Source organism: Rhincodon typus, chromosome 1 (genome assembly GCF_021869965.1).
Source record: "Rhincodon typus isolate 14 chromosome 1, sRhiTyp1.1, whole genome shotgun sequence".
Classification (NCBI taxonomy): Eukaryota; Metazoa; Chordata; class Chondrichthyes; order Orectolobiformes; family Rhincodontidae; genus Rhincodon; species Rhincodon typus.
The window spans coordinates 21,660,729-21,680,775 of NC_063332.1; the positions used below are offsets into that span (position 1 = coordinate 21,660,729).

The window sequence follows — 20,047 nt, forward strand, 5'->3', positions numbered from 1 at the left end:
GTACTTAGGACAGCTATAGATAGGTTCTTGATTAGTTAGGAGATCAAGGGCTACGGGGAGAAGGCAGGAGACTGAGCTTGAGAGACATATAGCCATGATCAAATGACGGAGCAGACTTGATGGATCGAATGGCCTAATTTTTCTGCTCCTATGTCTTATGGTCTTAACCCCTGACACTCCCCTTGATCAGTGATCTACTCATATCTTTCTCTATGATGGTGCTGACTGGTTTTACAGTTGCCAGGTCCCATTTAGTGCCTTGGCTAGGTGACCACGAGTCCAAGTGTTCACCATTCATGATAGCTCATTTAACCATTGGCATCAGAACCAAACCCAATCCTCCACCTCATGTGATTTCCATACATGTGTACTTCCAACAAGGATGGATTAGGCTATGGATGTCAATTAGAAATGGGCACTCTAGACAATGCACCTCAAACAAACATAGACCAAATGCATCCTTGTCTGAGATGACTGAGCCTAGGGAACACTCTCATCTATACAGCCAATGCTTCTGAAAAGAAATTCAAAGAAACATATTTGGAACTATTTGCACCCTGACTTCCTCACAACACAATAACTGACTTCCAAAAACCATCCAAAGTCTCAAGTACCTTTACAAACATTTGTACATTAATGCTAGTGATTAATATGACCTGACAATAATACAAGGAACAGTGTGATTACATAGATCATAAAGTGCATGTCATATCAGTGCGCTTTCTGATTGTCTGACCACTTGTTTCTAAGGACACCCCGCTGTAAATTGCTATCATCAGGGGAATTCTTGCTAGTACACAATCAGAAAACAGCTGAAAATACACGAGATCACATGTAGGGTCATCGGCATTACAACCAACTGACTGAAAATACTGGAGTTTTTGAAATAACTAGCACTAGTTTTTAGCTTGATTCATCAAATTAAGCCAACTCTTTTTACAGCAAAGTATTCAGATTTACAGTATCAAAAATATGCAATTAATCCTGGCACGCAGATGATTGTTACAAACTCCTCTACAGCATCATAAATCCTTGTTAACCAGTCACAAAAACAAAATGCATTACATTGTACCCAGTGGGCTAACATGTGTTCATAGCTAAATCTGTCCCAGAGGCTTGATTTTTAACTCTCCTAACTTTCAAAACAAAACTATCAATGTTCAAATTGCATGATTCCTCTTTATCTTGTTCTCTGTGCTGTCAGTGGCGGCTCAAAACAACATCTTCCTTCTTCAAAGCAAAAAGAGAAAATGCTGAGCAGATTGCACATCTAGAGATTTGACTGTTCTTAAAGGTTGATAGTGTATTCACAATAAAAGTGGCTTCATTTTGATTTCCCCAAATCGGCAACATCATTTCTTTTGCATTAGCCTCTCTTCCGTGGAACGTCTCCTGCAATCCTATATCTGGTCTTCAATGTCTTATGCGTCTGCTTCCCCTGTCAGTGTTGGCTAGACACCAGTTCACTGTGTGATGTTCCTGTGATATGTCGCTCCTTCCCCGGATCATTCCTGAAACGGCACAGTGTAATTTATGATCGGAATTAGTCGTAGACCATGCAGAATAGGATGAGATTAATTAACCCATAGAGTACTGAGTTTACTAGCAGCTGTTGGCAGTCAAATGTGTTTCGTATTAGGGGCACACTTAAAGGCAAAGTCAGGCTAACTGAATGTAAGGCCCATAAAAATGCATAGTTTCACTCCATTTCACTCAGGCAATAAATGCACGAGTATTTAATTCTAAATAATGAACTCAGACATCTGAAATGAGTTCAGGTTTTAATAGACTAAGTTCAATTTTAACACTGGTGAGTGAAAACCTTCAACATGCTATTCAGGGTGCTTCACAGACCACTTACTTATTTTCTGATTTTCTTAAATAAATAGCTCAAATGAATAATTTTAAGATATGGAACAATATTAGAGTTTGAAGAATGCCCATAAATAGAGCTCCACAAAGTGCAGCTCCAGTGTAGGTTTGAACCTTGGGCCCCATGTCTTCTGTTCTTTGTGATTAGGCACCGGGAAGGCAAAATGCTGCCAAGGGTAATAACCATGTTAACCTTGAGTCGCTTGCTGCAACTCTGTTTTCACATTCAAATCAAGACAGACATTGACTGAGACCTGACAGCAGGTTGTCTGCATCCCTTCATCCCTTAATACTTCCAGCATGAGACAACGCAATTGAGGAGAACAACACCGGATGCGTAAGATCCCTATGCTGTGAAATTAGCAGATTTGTTGGTTCATATCTCTGCAAATACTAACACATTACAAGTAGGAAGAAAATATGTATGTGACGTGAATGCAGAGAAAGATAATGATGAGCAATAAACAAAAGCAAGGAAAGTTTGGACGTTCATCATACTTAATCGCAATGATTTGACATATTCAAAAGCACCTTATATATAATTAATTGTTTTTTCAGTGTAAGTGGGTGTGTCCAAGACAAATAATCAGTTAATTGGTTTTGATGGTATTGGGCCAGGACACCAGACAATCCTTTGCTCAATTCAGTAATGCAATAGGATTGTGAATGTCTGCCTGAACCACAGGAACAGACAGACAGGGTTTCGACTTAGCATTTCGAAAAAGCAGTGCTGCCTCAACATTAAGTTACACGCTCAAGTCTTGTAATACATGAAATTGTGACACTTTGACTCAGCAATGAGATTGCTAGCCGTTCAACCAAAGCTTACCTTTGTGGGATATCAAAAAGAAACAGATTTTATTAAAAAGAAAAATTATCACAGCTATCTATGGATTGATTCCAGAATGTTGCAAACAATGGAATGTTGTTTCAGTGAGGGCCAAAACTTCTGTGAGGCAATCAAGAAGGAGATACACGCAACACAATATAATCAAATTCCAATGTTAAACTTAGGTCAAAGAAAGTGAACTACTTTCCAGCCTATTTTATCCTTCTCCCCTCCTGCAAGTATAGTCCCACAAGCTCTGCTAATCCTCTAGTCCATTGCCTAAGTGGTCATTCTTCATTTATGAACACAGACTGCATTGACAACCATGGATGGTATCACAGCCAAGTCTAATCTTGTCCTCATCTGACATTCACATAAACACACATTTCCAGGAAAGATTGTTTAATAACAAGAATACAAATTCTAACTGATCTTTTCCTCTCTTGGGTCAAATGGTACACCCCAAAAGTTGCCCTGACTAAAATCAGTCATCTTGACACACAGGCCTGTGATTAGAACGTAAAGAAAAATATTTTCAATGCATTCCTGGTGAAATATTTGCTTCTAAATGCTGAATTGATGTAAATCACATTTCCAAATCATCAATAATTAGACCAGTTCCACTGTTAATCACTAAGCAGTTGTATTTTTGCTTAGTGAGTGATCAGGTAATTTGTTCTAGACTAAACATGTAATTCTTCCTTAACTAGGGCATTTGTCATTCAGCACTCTATAACATACCCCGTTCAAACTATTTATTTTGTAACTATAAAGCTCATGATTAATTCGGGGAAAAGAGAAGGAAAGCTAAAGTGAACAAATTCTGGTTGCATGCACTTCTTTCTTGGAAGGAAGAAGACAGCAGTAGTAAAAACGTTTAGCATTTTAAACAAAATTAGATGAGGGGAAGAAGTACTGAACATATGTATTTTCTCCTTCAGATGAGGCATTAAGGTGAAGCCCTATCTGACCATCCAGGTTGATGTTAAGAGCAGAGAGTTCTTCCGATGTCTTGGTCAACACTCCTCCTGAAATGAAAACACTTCGAAGAGTTCATATTCAGGTTAGGGATATTGCCAGAAAAGCCAGAACACTTTACTCCTAACGAGCTGCTCTTGGGATGATTATGGTAAGCTATATTCTTGAACTATTGCAACAGGGTGAGGGTGCTCTTGTGTTAACCTTGCATTAATCTCCAGTTTGGCAAGTGTTGCTGGAGCAGAATCATTGCCATTGTTGTCTAACTGGCAGCAATCACTGAGCTTCAATAATTAACTTAATATGCAAAAAAAATTTAGATACTAAGAAGCTACATAAATAAAGCTTCTTTCTTTTTCATAGAGCTGATGATTGAAAACGTACTAGCCTTAAAAGCATTCACGTGGCACTGTGTTCATGGAAATGTTTGGAAAATCTTGTGATAGTACACAGTTGGGCAAAATAGATTGCATGGCAATGCATCACACATCATTTGTGTGTGAGCCAATGGAACAGATTTTTAAAAAATCTTTGATGCCAGGGCAATAAGCATTGCCTGGGCAGAGTCCAGACAGGAAAGTCTTGTGGAAGGATTGCAAATTGGTAACAGTAACTGATGGATTTTCCTTCTACTTAATTGAAGATCTAGCAGATTCTTAAAGAGACACTCTTGATCCTTCCAGACAATTTTTCTCTCAAGGGATGCTTAGTGTCTGGGTGGAAATCTATCCCAACATCTCCACTGCGTACCTCATTGCCATCCTATACCCAGTCACTCAGAGCTCTCAATTATCATCCTCTATCTCCTCAACAGACTGTCATTTTCACATTTGTTTCTCATATTGCGCCCTAAATAATCCATTTACTGTGTGGGAGAAAGCTATAGATTTTAAAAAGCAATCTGCAAGGCTGCTGAAATCGGGGAGGTCTAACAGTTAAATTTACTCTCACCTGAACAGGAGAGAATAGAAGGTGCATGAAACATGAGATAGTGCTTCTCCAACACAGATCACATCTATTTTTAAAAACATGACACAGGAAATAACTAATGCAATGGTAATAATGTGTAAACCACATATCAAACACCTACACTGCAGCTTCTGGCCATTGTGACACTGTTATTGGAGAGATCCCATATCAGGCTAGCTTCTGCCATATTTTGCCAATGAATGAGCCTAACACAAAATTTCCCATTGGATTTCATGGTCAATTTTTGGCTTGCCCACATCATTCTGACAATTTAACAAAATTCCGAGTTAGAAAGTGGCCGACTAGCACATTTTCTATAAACATAAATAAATTGCACTTACTGGCAAAAGGCTTTAGTTCTCAGGAAAGGATGGGAAGTGGGATTCTGGAACATCAAAGACACCTACATGGTCAATTCCATTAACCTACATAAATGAGGCATGAGTTCAACGGGAAGAAAACAAGTTGTTGGAATTGGTTGAACGATATACTTATTCCAATTGCAGTAGCTCTTTCAAAATGGAAATGTTAGACAATGAGAAACAGTCAATAAATAATTGGATTATACTGTTTAGGACAATGCAACAAGGGAAAACTGGATATTTCTTTCAAAGAGCCAATACATGTATGATGGGCCAAATGACCTTTGTCTGTGTGCAAAGATTTTCTGCTCTAAAGATATTTGGCAATACTTTGACAGAAGTATACTGCTGCTCCGAAACAGTTACAAAGTGAAGCCATATGTTCTATAACACGTTGCCTCCATTTAACAGAAATAGAATAGAATTAGGTTTTATTGTCACATGTACTAAAGTACAGGGATACAGGAATACAACAAGAAGTGTTACAAAGTCGCCATTTCTGGCGCCATCTTGGGTACAATGTACAAAATCTTAGGTATAAATTAGAAAAATAAAGAAATAAAAGTAGAAGTTCAGCATTACAGTCCTGAAGTTCTAAAACAGGGAGTTTGTGCTGGGTTTCACCTCGAGGCTGTGAGTCTGTGCTGGGCTTCACCTCGAGACTGACAGTCTGTGCTGGGCTTCACCTCAAGGCTGACAGTCCATACGGGGCTTCACCTCGAGGCTGAGAGTCGGTGCTGGGTTTCACCTCGAGGCTGAGAGTCCATGCTGGGCTTCACCTCGAGGCTGAGAGTCTGTGCTGGGCTTCACCTCGAGGCTGGGAGTCCGTGCTGGGCTTCTCAAGGCTTGGGGTCACTAGAGTCCTCGTGGCTCAACTCTCTACCACCAATGTCATCTGATGAATGGAGTTCAGTAGAGAGAAAAAAATAAAGAAAGAAGAAGCAAAAAAACATAGAAAGGGGTATAAGAAGAAAAGAGATTGATGGAGCGAATGAGCTCTGGCTTAGGAGCGCTACTCTGCTGCCGTATTCTGTAAGCTTTGACATTGCATTGAGTCTGACAGAAGAATCAGGCTCAAGATGGGTCCAAAGGGATCAGAGGATCATAGAAAGTCTACAGCACAGTAAAAAGCCCTTTGGCCCATCACATCTGTGCCTGCCAAAAACAACCACTTAACTATTCTAGTATCACTTCCCAGCACTTTGCCCCAAAGCCTCATATACCTGAGCATTGCAAATACACATCTAAATAAGTCTTATATGTTATGAGGGTTTCTGTCCCTAACACCGTTACAGGCAGATAGTTCCAGATTCTCACCACCTTCTGGATGAAAAAGATTTTCCTCACATCTCGTCTAAACCTCCTGCCCCTTACATTAAATCCGTTTAATAACTTACACGTTTTATAAAACTAAGCAAATAATTCTCTTTACTATTCGAAATCTGGCATCATGTACATCTCTGATAGATTTACTCTAAAAATGGCAGCCACTGTTGAGGTTGGTTGGCTCGCTGAGCTGGTTTCTTGTTTCGCAGACGTTTCATTACCATGCTGGGTAACATCCTCAGTGCAGCCTCCGATGAAGCATCGGTGTGTTTTCCCGCCTGGTTTTTAAACTCTGGAGTCCGTCGAGCTGGATTGCCTCATTTACGGGTTTCCTTCGTAGTGGAGTGTAGATGGGGTCGAGTTCAATGTGTTTATTAAGAGCATGCTTCATGGAGTGCCAGGCTTCTAGGAATTCTCGTGCCTGTCTCTGCCTAGCCTGTCCCAGGATCTTGGTGTTGTCCCAGTCGAAATGGTGGTTCTTCTTGTCCATGTGGATTGCGATGAGTGAGTATTGGTCGTGTCTTTTTGTAGCCAGTTGGTGTTCATGGGCTTGTGTGCCACTCTGATGCCCAGCGGTTGTAGGAGTCTTGTGGTTAGTTCTGATGTGTTCCTGATGTAGGGTAGTGTGATGAGTGTGTCGGGGCGTGTAGTATCTTCCTGATGTTGTTCACATAGGCATCTTCTGACCCAGTTTTTTGGATATCCGTTACCCTTGAAAACCTGGAAGAGATATTCTTCTTCTTGGGGTAGTTCCATGTTGCTGCAGTGTGTTGTTGCCCTTTTAAATAGTGTTTACACGCAGCTTCATTTGTGTGTGCCAGGGTGGTTACTGTTGAAGTTCAGTACCTGGTCCGTGTGTGTGGCTTTTCTGTGTACTTTCGTTTGGAGTACCCCATTTGTCTTGCACTCTACCATGATGTCCAGGAATGGGAGCTGTTTGTTCTTCTCCTCCTTTCTGGTGAATTTTATTCCAGTGAGGGTGTTGTTTATAAGTTTGTGTGTCTCCTCTAGTTTGGTCCGTTTAATGATGATAAAGGTGTCATCCACATAGCGTATCCATAGTTTTGGTTGGATCTGCGGAAGGGCCGTCCTTGCTAGTACACAGAAAAGCCACACACACAGACCAAGTGTTGAACTTCAATAGTAACCATCCCAGCAGACACAAACGAAGCTGCGTGCGAACACTATTTAAACAGGCAACAACGCACTGCAGCAACATGGAACTACGCCAAGAGGAAGAAGAATACCTCTTCCAAGTGTTCAAGGGTAACGGATATCCAAAAAATTGGGTCAGGAGATGCCTACACGAACAACATCAGGAAGATACTACACGCCCCGACACACTCATCACACTACCCTACATCAGGAACGCATCGGAACTAACCACAAGACTCCTACGACCGCTGGGCATCAGAGTGGCACACAAGCCCACATCAACCCTACGACAAGTGCTCAACTGAACTAAAGACCCACTCCCCGCCATGGACAGGATCAATGTCATCTACACGATCCCCTGCAGAGACTGCGAGAAACACTACATCGGACAAACAGGAAAGAAACTAACAACAAGGGTACGCGAACACCAACTGGCTACAAAAAGACACGACCAATACTCACTCATCTCAATCCATATAGACAAGGAGAACCACCATTTCGAGTGGGACAACACCGAGATCCTGGGACAGGCTAGGCAGAGACAGGCATGAGAATTCCTAGAAGCCTGGCACTCCACGAAGCAAGCTATTAATAAACACATTGAACTCGACCCCATATACATTCCACTATGAAGGAAACCCAGAAGTGAGGCAATCCATCTCAACGGACTCCAGAGTTAAAAAACCAGGCAGGAAAACACACTAACGCTTCATCAGAGGCTGCACTGATGATGTTACCCAGCAGGGTAACGAAACGTCTGCGAAACAAGAAACCAGCTCGGCGAGCCAACCAACCACAACACCCACAACATGAGCTACAGATCTACTCCAAAACTTTAATGGCAGTCACTTTTTCAGCTGCAGAATTGCTCAGTAAGCCGCTTGACCTCCTTAAAATTTGTTTCTTTGGTCCAGCATTTGGTTGCCAATCGTAATGGTTAAAGTTTTGCCCATTCAGTCCTCCAATTGCTCTGCTATTCAGTATGATCTTGGTTGATCCTCCACTTCAGTACCCAGTTCCCGCTTTCTCCCATACCCTTTCAGTTCAGCCCTAAGAGTGAGTTCACCATTCACGTCCTGTAGGGCCATGTGCAGGAGATTTGTGGCATCAGTCAGCATGGCACCAGCAGAGATGTTTCTCAGCTGCTCAGACTAAAGTTTCCTCCCTGAGACATGCAGAGTTGGATTTTACTTTTGGGAACTCATTATTGAGACCAGATGGGAAAAAGGCAGGAGATTGGCCTTAGTAATGTTAGTACAGAACTGGCTGAGCAATAGGGAACAGCAAGCCATGGATATTTTTTAGACTGGTGTAAGGTTTGTAGTGGGGTTTCCCAGGAGTTGGTATTGGGATCCTTGTTTTGCCTGATGATCTAGATCTTGGTGTGCAGGGGACAATTTCCAAGTGTGTAATTAATGGAAATGTAGAAGCATTGTAAGCAGTGAGGAGGACAGTGTAGATTCATAAAGTACATATATAAGTTGATGGAGTGGGTAGATAGATGGCAGATCAAGTTCAATGTGGAGAAGTGCAAGGTGATGCATTTTAGGAGAACATTGAAATGCTGAGAAAATTGAGCATGTCACATTTAAGGATGTGCAGGAACAGAAGGACCATAAGACACAGAAGCAGAACTAGGCCATTCAGTGTTTCAAGTCTGTTCCACTATTCAGTTAGATCATGGCTGATGTGATAATCCTTGACTACACTTTCTTGCCTTTTCCCCATCATCCTTGTTTCTCTTACTGAGTAAAAATCTGTCGATACCAGTTTGAATATACTCAATGATCCAGCACTGACAGTTCTCTGTGATAAAGAATTTCATAGATTCATTACCATCTGAGGGAAGAAGTTCCTCTTATCTCTGTCTTAAATGTGCGACCCCCTTATTCTAAGATTATTCCCTTTAGTCCTAATCTCTCCCACAAGGGGAAACAAGCCTTCTGCATCTACCCTGACAAGTCCCCTAAAAAACCAATTGTTTAATAAGGTCACCTCTCATTCTTCTAAACGCCAATAAATTCAGGCCTAAACTACTCAAACTCTCCTCATAAGACAGTCCCTTTATACCTGTTAACAGTCTACTGGACCTTCTCTGGACTGCCTCCAATGCCAGTATATCTTTATTTAGATAAGGGGGCCAAACTGTTCATAGCATCCCAGCTGTGGTCTGACCAGGGACTTGTATAGGTTTAGCAAGACCCCCTTACTTTTATAGTTCATTTCCTTCGAAATAAAGGTCAACATTCTATTTTCCTTCCTTACTACCAATGAATTTGGATGCTAGCTTTTCGTGATTCATGATTGAAGATTCCCAAATTCCTTCTTTCTGTAGATTTCTGCAGCATTTCGCTATTTAAATAATTTTGTGTATATATTGATCCCTGAAGGTGACAGATGGGATGGCGAGGGCAGTTAATAAAACATAGCATATTCTAAGTTTTATTAACAGTAACATGGAGTACAAGATCAAGGAGATTATGCTGAACTTATACAAGATAATTGCTAGACCTCAGCTGCAGTATTGTGGTCAGTTCTGGGTGCTACACCTGTAAGTGTAAACAAATTTGACAGCATTTAGAAGATATTTACAAAATGGTACTAGAGATGAGAAACTTCAGTTATGAGGATAGATTGGAGAAGTTGCCCTCGGAGAGAAGAAAGTTAAGGGGAGATCTGATAGAAATTTTCAAAATGACAAGAGCTCTGCATTGAGTAGATAGGGAGAAACTTTTCCTGCTCAAAAGATTGAGAATGAAAGGGCACAGGTTTAAAATAATCCATGAATGCAGCAAATGTGATGCGAGAAGTAAAGTTTTCATACAACAAGTGGTTAGGTTCTGGAATGCCCTATCTGGAAGTGTGCTGGAAGCACAATTGAGGTTTTCAAGAAGGCTTTAGATGATTATTTGAATAAGAACAAAAACAAAGTTGCTGGAAAAGCTCAGCAGGTCTGGCAGCATCTGTGAAGGAGAAAACAGAGTTAACGTTTCGGGGCTGGTGACCCTTCCTCAGAACAAGATAAGAATAAGAACAATGTGCAAGGGTATGAGGAGGAGGCAATAGAATGGCACTAAGTCATTATACTTGTTGGAGAGCATGGGCTGAATGCCTTCCTTCTGCACTGTAACATTTCTGTGCAGTTCTGAGGAAGAGTCGTTGGACCCGAAACATTAACTCTGATTTCACAGATGCTGCCACACCTGCTGAGCTTTTCCAGCAATTTCTGTTTTTGTGCTTCTGCCTTATTGTTTGGGCCATGTGTAAAGCCTGTCAAACTCCTCACCCATTATTGTGCACATAGCCCTGACTCTAATGAATCCCCAGTGTATCATACAGAGACGGCCTGCAATGAGTAGTATCTTCTGGATGTGGCATGAGACAGTTCTAATGCCAGCAAAGTACTGGCATTGCAAAAGATCATTGGAACGTTAATTACCTTAATAGGTTACCACCCCTGGAAATGTACTATGGTGCTGGGAATATATTGGGAAACTGCTCAATGTGACCGTCCCCTATTTTCTCCAGACGCCCCACCTTCCAGTTGTGTCTCCACAGAGTTGGGGAAATACACCCTGCAGACTCTAAAGCAGGATTTATAAACCATGACGATGGGGTTAAGAAAAAAAAGCTAGAACAGGCACACAGGAAAAGGCGTTTTTAGTCTCCACCCCTATTTAATTAAGAAATGAGATTCTACACTTGTAAAATTAACTTCTCAGGGCCACAGTGCGTTACTGTTTATCATTAATTATCACTTTTCCTGTTGCTATGTATTCACATTCTTTTGAATGTACCAGCCTTAACTTTTGTTGATGCCTTTGGTGGGAAACAAGTGGCTAAGTATCCCAACTTTGTGCTATTAGAATGATTTCACTGCCAAGCATATCAGTGAGCTTTGTTACAGAACACCCTGTGAAGAGGTATTGTAACCGTGAAGGGAGCTTCGATTGCCAAGCTTAGCTATGCATGTGTGTATGCCAGAAATTGCTGTCAGAAGACTGTGAGCTGTGAGGTTTTGATCTGGGCACTCATCTAGTCATATGTGTTCAGTAATGACTGTATGGAATGGCTTAGCATGTCTGACTACTTCAAAGGTGCTTCATGTTGTGAGCACGTGGACAATCTTGGCCATGTTATCAGGCCAGTTACCACTCTGTGGTGAGATTCATGTGGACAGGTATGCGCAGAGCTCTCTCACCATAACAAACAGTTAAAAAGTAATACAGCCCACTGGGAGCCAGTTCTGCTATGAGTTAGTTGAGGTAAGAGTACAACCACAATGTTAACAATGTGAAGACACTGTGTACCTTCAAAATGTTGTAGCATAATGTGTTGCATCTGTTTGATTCTTCCATTTAAAAAGTAAAAAGCTATATTCAAACAAAACTCTGAATAAGAACAGCATTGTTTGAAATCAAACTGAGCAGCATAATCTTATATTAGACATTCAAATTTGGCCAATTTCTTGCGTGTGTGTGGGGTGGGGGTAGTGGTGACATTCTAGTAAATCGAACATTTAACACAAAGCAGTTTAAATTTCAACAAAAAAATACGAAAGCAATAGCGATTTTCCTGTATTTAGAATTGTAAAAATATTATTCATAGCATTCATATGAGCTTCCGTCTCTCTCTCTCTCTCTCGCTCCCTCTCCACATGAAACAGCTGCAGTCAGTGTATCCTCAGGAGCTGCTCAGAAAGCAGCTATTAAAAAAAGTTTTCTGGAACAGATGTCCAGCCGAGTGCTGGGGAATGTGCCAAAAGCTTCGTGTGACTGAGTGTTTCTTCCCCAAATCGCGTGCCTTTGTTCTGCCCTCTGCCCTGAGTGGCGCCAGCTCCGCTTCCCACACCAGCAGCTGAACATCTGGAGTCTGGAGCTGCGCAAACACCAAACAGTCCCGAAAAAAAAAACGATCTTCTCCATTCATTCACTCCACAAACAACACGGTGGCAAGATCAGCGTGTGATTTATTAGACACTATCGCGGTTGGAAAGTACAAGAATGCAGAGGGAAGTTCAGATGGAGTTTAAAAACTCCCATTGTCATAAAGTGGGAATGAAAATCTGCCATCACTTTAATTGTTTCACGAGTTTTTTTTAATGAAGATTTACTACTAAGAGATCGTCCTAAATCCAGACAATAATACTACCAATGTTGCATTTTATCTTTTTTTTAAGAAATGGAGAGATAAATCTCCATTTGACGTTTTGCAAATTGTGAGGTTGATCGATTTTGTAAGCAAACATGTATTGTACCCAGAGGGTCGGTAACCTTGTCTCAACCTCTAGACCTCTCCATTCCGCACCCCCCCTCCCCGGTCTCATTTCAAATCTTAACACATGACCGCACTGTTCTGAAATGTTTCACTTCTCGAGAGTCTCTGCAAAAGGCCAGCGCAGTTCCTGTCGAAAAGTACAGATCAGTAGGGAGACCACAAGACATTCAGGAGGCGAAGGAAGGAGTTAGTGCGGTGAGGAAAGGCTGTCAGAGAGGCTAGAAAAAAAAAACCTCATCTCATTCCGGCGGTTTGGATGTGTGTGACAGATGGCGGGGGTGGCTGGGGGAGCAGTGGGAAGGGGGCTGCGTGTGCTTTTTTTTATTTGGAACTGTACTGGAAGCTCACCTTCCTCTTTTTTGATCTGCCCTCTGCCTGCAACGTCTTGGTGCATTGCTCCACACACTCGGAAAAGCTCATGTTGCTGTGATCGGAGCTGTAATCGAGGTCATTCAGCCTGGCCAAGGACAGGATGTAATTACACGCTATCCTCAGGATCGCCAACTTCGACAGTTTCTGTCCATATGAATAGCAAGGAACCTGCAGAGAGGCGCCCGAAGTCATTGAAGGGGCGAGGGGAGGAAAATGCAACATGTCAGCCTGGCACGGCATGTACATACTCAAAACATATAACACACACAACCTACACATGAAGGGAAATAATCAGGTGTAGTAATTCATAAGCACAGATAAATGCTACCTGAAATTGCTAGGTTCTGTATATTGCAAATAAAACCTTGGCATTAACACTGGGTAGATTCCATGAAGCGAAATAAATGAATCTGCACATTGCTGAGGTGGCTTTATAAAGTGAAGTGGATCACGCTGTGTTGACCTAGAGGTTGCATATTGATAAATTGTGATAAGGTTCGACCAAGTTCTGTCGTTTAATGGTTTCAGTGAAACAACACACAACACGTGCCCGGGCTCCCGTCCAATTCCCCCAATCAGCAATGTTGCACTTCGGGCTGAACTCGGTTTGTGCAATCTTTCAGTCATCGGTTGGGTGACCTCTCATGCACAGAGCAGTATTTGTAAACACTCGCACAAACTCGGCCTTTCTTATGCTACATTATGTAACTCAGAGGCCAGCTGGAGCACAACATATTAAAGTGATCTTTTCAAAAAAAAACAGTTGCCACTTAATCACGTTTCAATACATTCCCTGTCCCACCCACCCCGGTAGCAGCATTTCTTAACTGTGTCCCACAAACTGTTGGATAGAGACTGGACGAACTCACTGGATTCAGAGTCTGTAACATGCCACTATAAACTCTGAGTTTTAACAAGCAATAACAGACTCGGTTTGAAAGGTGCAATGCTGCCTTCTGACGAGTTTGGGGTCCACAGTGGGATCTACAGCGAATTAGCAGCAAGGATAGACCATTCGGCCCCTCGCATCTGCCTCACCATTCAATAAAATCAGGGCCAATCCGATTGCGGCTCTAATTCCACATTCCCGCCTACCCCCAGATAACCTTTGTTTCGGATTAAGTAACTTCTTGTGAGAATGTTGGAAATTAGAAACAAACACAGAAAATGCTGGAGAAGCTCAGCAGGTCAGGCAATATCTGTGTGGGGAGAGAGAGCAAGACAGCCCGATATGACTCTTCTTCAACTGAGTTGACTCGCGATGTCAACTCTAATTTCTCTCTCCACAGATGCTGCCAAACTTGCCGAGTAACTTCTTGTATCTGTCTGAAGCGTTTGTGGAAGTAACGTTTTCTTTCTGTCCAATTCTGAATGAATTACAGTAAAACAATGTCGTTATTGTCAGTTGCCCTTGTGCACATCCATTTACACTCAAGACTGTTTCTGAAAATGTTTGTCTCCGGTTATTACTTTTAATTCCAGAAGGTAGTTGGAGGCTGAATTTAAACAGCACACATTGTCATCAATATTTACACTGAGATGAACTATTAACACCTTTTATTTATAGTTAGGCTTATCAGCTGAAATACGACGATAGCCTTTGACAATTTGCGTTTCCTTCAATCTCTCTTGCAGAGGCTAGCTCATTAAATATAGATAAAAGACACTGTTGTTCTATTGCTGATGTGACATGCCCACGTTCTCAATTTACCTGTTTCCTCAGAGCTTCGAAGGCAGCGCTGATAGTGTGGACCCTGGTCCTCTCCCTGGCGTTGGCCAGCAGCCTGCGGGTCTGTTGGATGGCTTTGATCTCGGTGGAGGCGCCGGACGGCTCTCCCAGCCGCTTCCGAGGCGACGGGCTGTAAGCTGCGGGCGGGAGGCTCGAGTAGCAGCCGTCGGCGGGGCGCTGGCACAGCAGGACGCGGGGTTGCAGGCTCGGCTGCCCGGTGAACGCCCGGGGCTCGGTGGCGCCCGCTTGGGACGTGGGAGGGCGAGGGAATTTCCTCCGTGCCGGAGCGGCGGACTTTGGGCTGAGCTCCTCGTCGTGCCGCCGTCCTACGCCGACAGCGGCGGTAGTAGCGGGCACACAGGCTGGGCTCACAATCCGGCTCAGCCCCAGTAACTCAGCACCCGCGGAGCTGACGGCCGCTGCTTGCAAAGTGTCGGTGCTGTCGCTCAGGCGGGCGATCAAAGCATCCCCGAGTCTTCCCTCCTCACCTCCGTAAACTTTCTCCAGGATCCCCCCTTGCCTGCTAACATCCCGGTTCTTCCGTTTCAGCCGCTTTATCGTGCACAGTCTCTTCCACTCTGCTTCATTCAGGCTCTCCGAGGTCCTCATTATCACCAAGACATCTGAGATTTTCTTATAATTGAATGATCTGCCGGGAGGTGTTCAGCCCCTTACTCCTGTCTGTGTGTGTGTGTGTGTTAACCCTCCCTCTCGGCAGCTATAGCAACAGCTCTGTAGCAATGCCTCTAGTGATGCGAGAATGTCATCTCAAGTCCCCTTCCTCTGCCCTGCCAACATTTTTTTTCACGAACGCATTCGGCAATCCATCTGTGTTTGTTTAGCCTCAGCTTACACAGAAGCCCGTGTTAAGTTACATCAGTCATCGCGATGCCTCTTAAAGGGAACGCTGCAAAAACACAAGTGCCCAAAGAAAAGGAATCCACCCCGGCGTGTCATATCTCACAACCAGGCTGCTTTTGAGCAGGGCTCAGTGCGTGAAAACAAAATGTTCTGCACATCCATCCCGTAAGATTAAGGGGTAATTCTTTTTTTTTTCTTTCCTGAGATCTGAGGGCAGAGGGCAAGGCCTAAATTTATTGCCAGTCCCCAATTACCTTTGCCGGTGATTCACGTCTTATTCATTAATGGGCATTTATTGTCCCTCACTAATTACATCCGAAAATACAAAACTGGGGCAGAAGTTCTTCATTTAGCCCCTGGATCCTGCTCTGTCATTCAATAAGATCATAGAGTAATAGCATGGAAACAGACCCTTGGTCCAACTTGTCCATGCTGACCAGACACCCTAAATAGATCTAGTCCCATTTGCCAGCAAATGGCCCATATCCCTCCAAATCCTTCCTATTCATGTACCCATCCAGATGCCTTATAAATCATGTAATTGTACCAGCCTCCATCACTTCCCACGACAGCTCATTCCATACATGTACCACCCTCTGTGTGAAAATGTTACCCCTTGGGTCCATTTTAAATTTTTCCCCTCTCACCTTAAACCTATGCTCTCTAGTTTTGGACTCCCCCACCCCGGGGAAAAAACCTTGTCTATTCACCCTATCCATGTCCCTCATGATTTTATAAACCTCTATAAGGTCACCTCTCAGTCTCTGATACTTCAGGGGAAATAGCCCCAGTCTATTCAGCCTCTCCCTATAGCTCAAATCCTCCAACCTCAGCAACATCCTTGTAAATCTTTTCTGAACCCTTTCAAGTTTCACAACATCCTTCCTATATGTCTGATCAGTTTGTGTTCCAAGTACCACATATTCCATAACCCCAGGTTCCCTTGCCTAATACAAATCCGTCTACCTCCAATTTAAAAATATTTAACAATCTCTCCTCCTCCACCTTCTGAGGCAGGAAGTGCCAGTGGTGTACGACCTTCAGAGAAAAAATTCCCCTCATCTCTGTCCTGAAAGGACGACCCCTGATTTTAAATCCCAGCCCCCTAATTCTGGATTGACCCACAAGATGAAACATACTTTCCACATTCACTTTGCCACGACTTTTTAAATCTTGTAACTGTACTTGCAACTACCACTACTTCTGGCAGTTCATTCCAAATACGAACCACCCTCTGTATGAAAAAGTGGCCCCTCAGGTTCCTTTTCAGTCTTTCTCCCTCTCACTTTAAAAATATGCCCTCTAGTTTTGAACTCCCCCACCCTAGGGAAAAGACCTTTGCTATTCACCTTATCTATGCCCCTCATGATTTTATTAACCTCTGTAAGATCACCCCTCAACCTCCTACGCTCCAGGGAAAAAAGTCACAGCCAATCCAGTCTCTCCTTATAACTCAAACTCTCCAGTCCCAGCAATATCCTTGTAAATCTTTTCTGCACTCTTTCCGATTTAATAATATGCTTCCTATAGTAGAACGATCAGAACTGTACACAGTGCTCCAGAAGTGGCCTAACCAATATCCTGTACAACTGCAACATAATATCCCAATGACTATACTCAGTGGTCTGAAAAATGAAGGCAAGCATGACAAACACCATCTTCACCACCCTGTCCACCTGTGATGCAGCTTTCAAGAAACTATGTACCAGCATCCCTAGGTCTCTCTGTTTGACAACACTTCACAGGGTTCTACTATTAACTAGTCCTGCCCTGATTTGTCTTGCCAAAAGGCATTTATCTAAATTAAACTCTATCTGCCACTCTTTGGCCCATTGATTCACCCTTCCGAGTGAGTTGAACTACTTTAGAGTGAGGGTAATAAAAAATCATCAACCTGAAGCAATTTATTTCTCTTTGCTTGGATGCTGACAGACCTGCAGAGTATTTCCAACCTTTTCTGTTTTTATTTCTTATATGGCTAGTCCAGTTACATATCTGGTCAATGGAAATAGCTAAGATGTTAATGACGGGATGTGGTGATGGGAATGACACTGATATTTTACGGTGAGCTGATTTAAGGTAGGACAGGCTTCCTGCGCTGTATAAACACAGGTACAGAGCAGTCAGGCCGATTGGTTGTAAAAACAATGAATTCCTGGGCCACTCCATCTGTGCTGGATTCTGAAGCAGAGTCGCATTGGACTTAAAACATTAACTCTGTTTTTCTTTCTCTGCAGATGCTGTCAGACCTATTGAGTTTCTCCAGCATTTTCTTTGTATTTCAAATCTACAGCATCTGCAGTATTTTGCTTTTACCGAAGTGCTGGCAACAGGGGTGAATTGAATTTCTTACTAATGCATTGAAGGAATTTAACTTTGCTGAGTATATATAATGACGCAGTATAGATGGGCCTCCTAAGCAAAAACTGAAATTTCCAGAGAAACTCATCAGGTCTGGCAGCATCTGTGGAGAGAAGGCAGAGTTAACATTTGAGGTCCAGTGGCCCTTTTTTAGAAGATGAACTTTGTATTGTACAACTAGTCATAGGGAAAAGGGGATGCCACATCATTCAGCCTATTTCACAGTTGAGCTTAAAGATGAAAGGCATGCCCGAACCAGAAATAACTATTAGCAACTTTAATCTTAGATTTACAGTAATCAACGACTTTTAATTACTTGTTTTAGTTCTTGTGATCTCTATTTAGAGACAAACAGTTCGATTTAATAGGCATATACCACTAGTTATAGAATGGTTGACTCAAATAGTTTCTACCTTGTTCTTTCAATTCTGTAGACCGGGTAGGAATTCTCCATAAATGTGGATTTATTTTCATCTTTCAGTTATGGAGGTCCTGGGTTTGAGCAATTTTAATCCAGTTCACTTCAGCAAACTTTCCCTCTTCTTAGCCTAGAGCCACTCAAGTCAGTTGTTGTATTTCCATTTTTAAGAGCACTGGTGAGGCCACTTTTGGAGTACTGTGTACAGTTCTAGTCTCCCTAGGAATAGGAAGGATATTATTGCAAAGGAGAGGGTTCAGAAAAGATTTACCAGGATGTTGCCAGGAATGGAAAGTTTGAGTTATAAGGAGATTCTAGATAGGTTGGGACGTTTTTTCACGGGAGTGTAGGAGGTTGAGTAGTGACCCTGTAGAGGTTTATAAAATCATGAGGGGCATAAATAAGATGAATAGCAAGGGTCCGTTCCCTAAGGTAGGGGAGTTCAAAACTAGGGGATGTATTTTTAAGGTTAGAGGAGAGAGGTTTAAAAAGGACCTAAGGGGCAACTTCTTCACACAGAGGGTGGTTCGTATGTGGAATGAACTGCCAGAAGTGGTAGATGCAGGTACAGTTACAACACTTAAAAGATATTTGGACGGGTATATGAATAAGAAAGTTTTAGAGGGATATTGGCCAAATGCAGGGAAGTGGGACTAGTTTAGTTTGGGAAACTTGTTCGGCATGGACGGGTTAGACCGAAGGGTCTGTTTGTATGCTGTATGACTTGGTACGGATTATACATTGAACCCTGTACCACATTGCCTGGTAAATTTACCTTGTATTCAAAAAGGAACCATCATTAATCTAAACAAAACAAAAATATTGTTGAATATTATACTGCTTTGTATCGTTGTTCATCTAAAGAAACAAAATCCTTAAGAAATAATCAACAATTTAGAAATAATATGCTTTCAAATAGTTACTGGTTTAATTTGCATTGGCAATTACTTTGTTTGCTAAAGGTTAACGAGCAGTAGCAATCTATGAGGAAAAGCATATGAAAGATTGGACATATCAGGCATGAGAGCTCAGATATGGTGGGACTAATTAGAAATTAGATCTCTATCTGATATCCAATCTTAGTTAAACCATAATATCTTGCAGTTAAACAGAAACTCCATGTTTAAATCCCTCCAAATAGGTTTCCACCTCTGCCACAACACCAAAGCAGCACTTATCACAGTCATAAATGAAATCCTATGTTAATGTGACAATGATAATTTATCCCTTCTCATTGTTCTTGACCTGTCTGCAGCATATTTAAAACAGTTTATCTCACTATTCTGCCCCACTATCTCTCCGGTTTCATCCAGCTGGGACCATACTCATGTGGTCCCTTTCATATCTATCTAACTGAAGCCAGAGAATCGCTTGCAAATGCTTCTCTTCCCTGGCTGCTCTGTTCACTCTGCACTTGGTCCTTTCTAATTTCTCAACTGTGTGCTGTCTGTCATTTACAGTGAGTTTCAACATGGACACTGACAAAACCTAGCTCTACCTCGTCACCACTTCTCCTGACTACTGAAATATTTCCTGCT

At 42.3% G+C, this 20,047-nt stretch overlaps 1 protein-coding gene and 1 long non-coding RNA gene across 2 annotated transcripts in view; one reads left to right on the plus strand and one right to left on the minus strand.

Annotated features, from left to right (window-relative positions):
- Window positions 1-90: 90 nt before the first annotated feature.
- On the minus strand, window positions 91-15,747 carry atoh8 (atonal bHLH transcription factor 8). Its single transcript, XM_020517566.2, has 3 exons — window positions 14,852-15,747; window positions 13,117-13,308; window positions 91-1,511 (listed from the first exon to the last, which is right to left on the minus strand). The coding sequence occupies exons 1-3, from the start codon at window positions 15,476-15,478 to the stop codon at window positions 1,506-1,508; spliced, it is 825 nt and encodes a 274-aa protein (XP_020373155.2). The 5' UTR covers window positions 15,479-15,747; the 3' UTR covers window positions 91-1,505.
- Window positions 3,643-20,047, plus strand: part of LOC125483380 — a 43,016-nt gene continuing 26,611 nt past the window's right edge. The window contains exon 1 of the long non-coding RNA XR_007262336.1: window positions 3,643-3,830. This is a non-coding gene — a long non-coding RNA (uncharacterized LOC125483380). The remainder of the gene's footprint in view (window positions 3,831-20,047) is intronic.

Bases quoted from the DNA above. Each gene is read 5' to 3' on its own strand.
- atoh8 (XM_020517566.2), bottom strand. From the start codon at position 15,478: ATGAGGACCTCGGAGAGCCTGAATGAAGCAGAGTGGAAGAGACTGTGC. The intron at 13,309-14,851 runs GTAAATTGAGAA...GCCTCTCTGCAG, and splicing joins TCGAAGCTCTGAGGAAACAG to GTTCCTTGCTATTCATATGG.